Source organism: Cenococcum geophilum (assembly GCF_001692895.1).
Source record: "Cenococcum geophilum 1.58 unplaced genomic scaffold K441scaffold_23, whole genome shotgun sequence".
Taxonomy (NCBI): Eukaryota; Fungi; Ascomycota; class Dothideomycetes; order Gloniales; family Gloniaceae; genus Cenococcum; species Cenococcum geophilum.
The window spans coordinates 1,333,193-1,336,389 of record NW_027137581.1 but is presented as its reverse complement, the minus strand read 5'-3'; the positions used below and the strand labels follow the sequence as shown (position 1 = coordinate 1,336,389).

Here is a 3,197-nt window from a genome sequence, read left to right as displayed (position 1 = left end):
ACGTAAGCTCCTTGGTAAAAGGGTCTTAGCTCGCTAAGACTACTTAAAATAAGCACCCCCTATAACTGTACTAAAATAGCCCTAAATTATATAAATAAGGGATTATTTTATAGCCCTAGAATAGAGCTACAAAATAAGCTTCCATTTTTTAAACATAGTGTTATATTAGTGAGCCTATAGATGGTGTATTGTTCTGATTAGGGGGGGGGTGATACGCGTCGTGCGGCTCGGCGATTTTTACCGATATTTTGAAAAACACGGTACAAGAAGAGAAAGAGATTTATAATCAAAGCTCTAACTTCAGCTACTTACACAAGACTATTCACAAAGTATGAAAGTCACCTGATCATTCACTCACAGTTTTTAAGGCGTTGGATGAAGCGCGGAGGAAGACGAAGGGGCCCGCTTATAACTACTATCATTGAGGAACACGGGTTTGCCCTTTTTTAAAACATAGGATGAATAGAATGGTCATGGACTTGAGAACATGAATGTGGTTGATTCTTCCCCATGCTTCTCAACGAGTAATTCGCTGTGAACCCAAGTTTCTCCTTGGACCCATCACAGATTCTGATTTTTGGTGCAAACCCCTCTGGATCTACACTCTACCTTTCATTTCGCCAAGCATATCATGAAGAGTCAGAACCTATTAAGCGTGTATTTAAGGTGAAAAGAATGTACTGTTGCAAAACGCTCGAAAGGCCGGAAATTCGTATCAAACCCTGTCGATCTTGCAGAACCATGAAATACACTTTACTTCGAAAGAAGAATAAATCTCCTCCAGCGCTACAAACCGCTCATCACATTATGGTGCAATATGAAGGAAGGATGCTGGTCAAGGCACTGGTAACAGCATGCACCGTCCCCAAACCCACATCAGCCGCCTCAGCTGCCTTGTGCTCATTCGCGGCAATCAGACTGAAAATCATGTGGCTTATATCAGACTGTGTGATCGGCCTGCTGCTCGGTCTCCAGCCCTCCTTGTACGGAACTCTCTCATCTTCTTAGAATATCGTCAGCTTCCACCTCCTTTAGACAAGCGAACTACTTACGAAATAGAACCCTCAGATACTCAAGCGGGATCTTCCCCTCCTTCGGACTTCCAAGTGAACCCAAAAATAAAGCAGACTCTCCATAGCTAAGAATAAACTCCTTAATCCCATACTCAAAATCCTTCCCCGCTTCCTTATGCGCTTTCTTACTCGCCATAAGTCGACCATACCTAGCCTTACTCGCAAGCTCAAAGCTCGTCTCTGCCGCATCGCCGTATGTCTCCATCACCTTCTCCCAGATACTCTTATCAAAGCTATGATTATCTCCAAACGCAATATCGTTGCGAGAAAGCGAGACGTCATGTTCAATGAGACCATGTTTGTCGACCTGATCGAGATCAAAGTAATGAGCGCTGTGGTCTGGGTTGGCGGTAACAGCGACAGAGGCGAAGACGTTGGCAATGGAGGAGTCGAGGTTGATGGATTTGGTGAGCGCGTCGACGGCCATAGCTTTAGTGATCCCTTTACCGGAGTGTGGGAGGATGTAGTGGTTTGCGAGGGCGTTGATCATTAGACATGGTGAGCGGACTTAGAGATGTCAATTCAATATCCCTCAATTCAATGATGATGCTGAGATTTGAGAATGAGTGCAAGCTGGATTTTATACCGTCTCCTTCCCCGGCTGGCTCCCATTTCGTCCAATCAATGGTCGGACTGGCAGCCATGGTGGAGAGAATGTTCAATCGGAATTAAATTAATTTTAAATCTTGCTTAGTGAATTTTTGCGAGCTGGTTCTAAGGAATGACGTTCTTAAGAGTCCGAACCTCGGGGAGTGTTAGAGAAAACTTGGCTAGTGTTAAAATAAGCCACGTTGCAAAATCTTATACTAGATAAACTTTAGTCCCGTGCGCGTATACAGTAAAAGGCGAATTGCGTGTCGCTAGATTTTGAGTTAACTTTTTTAAGCGGCGACCATTTCCGGACACAGGTGGCTGTGCACCCGTGCCCAGTTGTACCTTCAGGTACCTTCAGGTACTGCTGCTGATCGCAAAGTGGAGATATCTTCAGAGCAATTACTCTTAGTAGGAAAAAGCAGGGAATTCACAGCAGCTTAGCAAGGGACGGATAGTCCTCCTTACTTGTGATCAGGGATGTCATCCGATCAGGTTGAAGGTCATTAGCAAGTCCGTGGATTTTGGTAAGCTTGATCACGAAAGCGGCTCAAAATTCCCCAAGATTGACCTCAACCTTGGCATCCTTGCACATTGTTTAGACTCTCCCAATTCCAAAGATGTTCCCGCCCAGGGAAACTTTCATTCTCTTTCAATTGTCACCGCCTACCAACCCAATTCTCCAAATCAATTATCCCTGCTATTACCACCGCAACCACCAAACCTGGCCATTACAGCCGCTATATCCATTATTTGCCCCCATACCCATCTTCCCTGCTACCACCGCTGGCTATTATCGCTGCCATCGCCGTTATCCTCATCCACTAACCCCATCTTTTCCATATCCTTTCTTCAATTATCAAAACTCCCCCCAATATCCTCACCTCTCCATCATCCCATTCTCTAATCTTATTACGCATGCCACCGCCTCCGCCATCGCCGCCGTTATTGTTACCACCATCACCACCAATTTACTGGTTCGTACGGATAATTCAATTCTAGAGATTCAACTAAATGACCAGAGATCACGATTGGTCAAGCACAGCATACTCTAACAAAATGTGGCGCTCGCGCCACTTCGTTTACCCTTTTTGGCAACACCGCGGATCTCAAGTCGTAAGCTAACTAAACGATTACCTCTAGTATGCATACTTACGGTTCTTAAGGCGAAAATAAGTCTACAATAAATGATCCAGCACAAGTTTTACCAGTCTCTTCATCCAAGCTCGTCTTTAAACCTGTCGACTCTTCGTCTACTGAATAGCAGAGCCACCTTGGTAAATTCAGCCTCAGCGGCAATACGAGTTCAGCATCAGCGGCAACGCAAGTTCAGCCTCAGCGGCAACGCGAGTTCAGCGTCAAGAATAACCACAAACCCTCAACGGCCAGCCGAACATGACAGCAAAGAAGTTGTATTTCTTATTTGTCGGTTAAAAATAGCTATTGCACTCTCCATTTTGTACCAGTTGAGCTCAGTTTTCATCTTATCCTGCCAATCAGGTGTTGGGTATGAGAACAATTATGCATCGAGGC

At 45.0% G+C, this 3,197-nt stretch overlaps 2 protein-coding genes across 2 annotated transcripts; one reads left to right on the top strand and one right to left on the bottom strand.

Annotated features, from left to right (window-relative positions):
• Positions 1-386: 386 nt before the first annotated feature.
• K441DRAFT_696659 (Cloroperoxidase) lies at positions 387-1,831 on the bottom strand. The gene is made up of 2 exons (XM_067652913.1): positions 1,053-1,831; positions 387-1,003 (listed from the first exon to the last, which is right to left on the bottom strand). Exons 1-2 carry the CDS (start codon positions 1,561-1,563, stop codon positions 801-803), a joined length of 714 nt encoding a protein of 237 aa, XP_067503671.1. The 5' UTR covers positions 1,564-1,831; the 3' UTR covers positions 387-800.
• Positions 1,832-1,917: 86 nt separating this feature from the next.
• On the top strand, positions 1,918-2,783 carry K441DRAFT_121892 (uncharacterized protein). The gene has a single exon (XM_067640020.1). The coding sequence runs from the start codon at positions 2,285-2,287 to the stop codon at positions 2,717-2,719; it is 435 nt and encodes a 144-aa protein (XP_067503670.1). The 5' UTR covers positions 1,918-2,284; the 3' UTR covers positions 2,720-2,783.
• The last annotated feature ends 414 nt before the right edge of the window (positions 2,784-3,197 follow it).

Bases quoted from the DNA above. Each gene is read 5' to 3' on its own strand.
- K441DRAFT_121892 (XM_067640020.1), top strand. From the start codon at position 2,285: ATGTTCCCGCCCAGGGAAACTTTCATTCTCTTTCAATTGTCACCGCCT.
- K441DRAFT_696659 (XM_067652913.1), bottom strand. From the start codon at position 1,563: ATGATCAACGCCCTCGCAAACCACTACATCCTCCCACACTCCGGTAAA. The intron at 1,004-1,052 runs GTAAGTAGTTCG...CGATATTCTAAG, and splicing joins GTATCTGAGGGTTCTATTTC to AAGATGAGAGAGTTCCGTAC.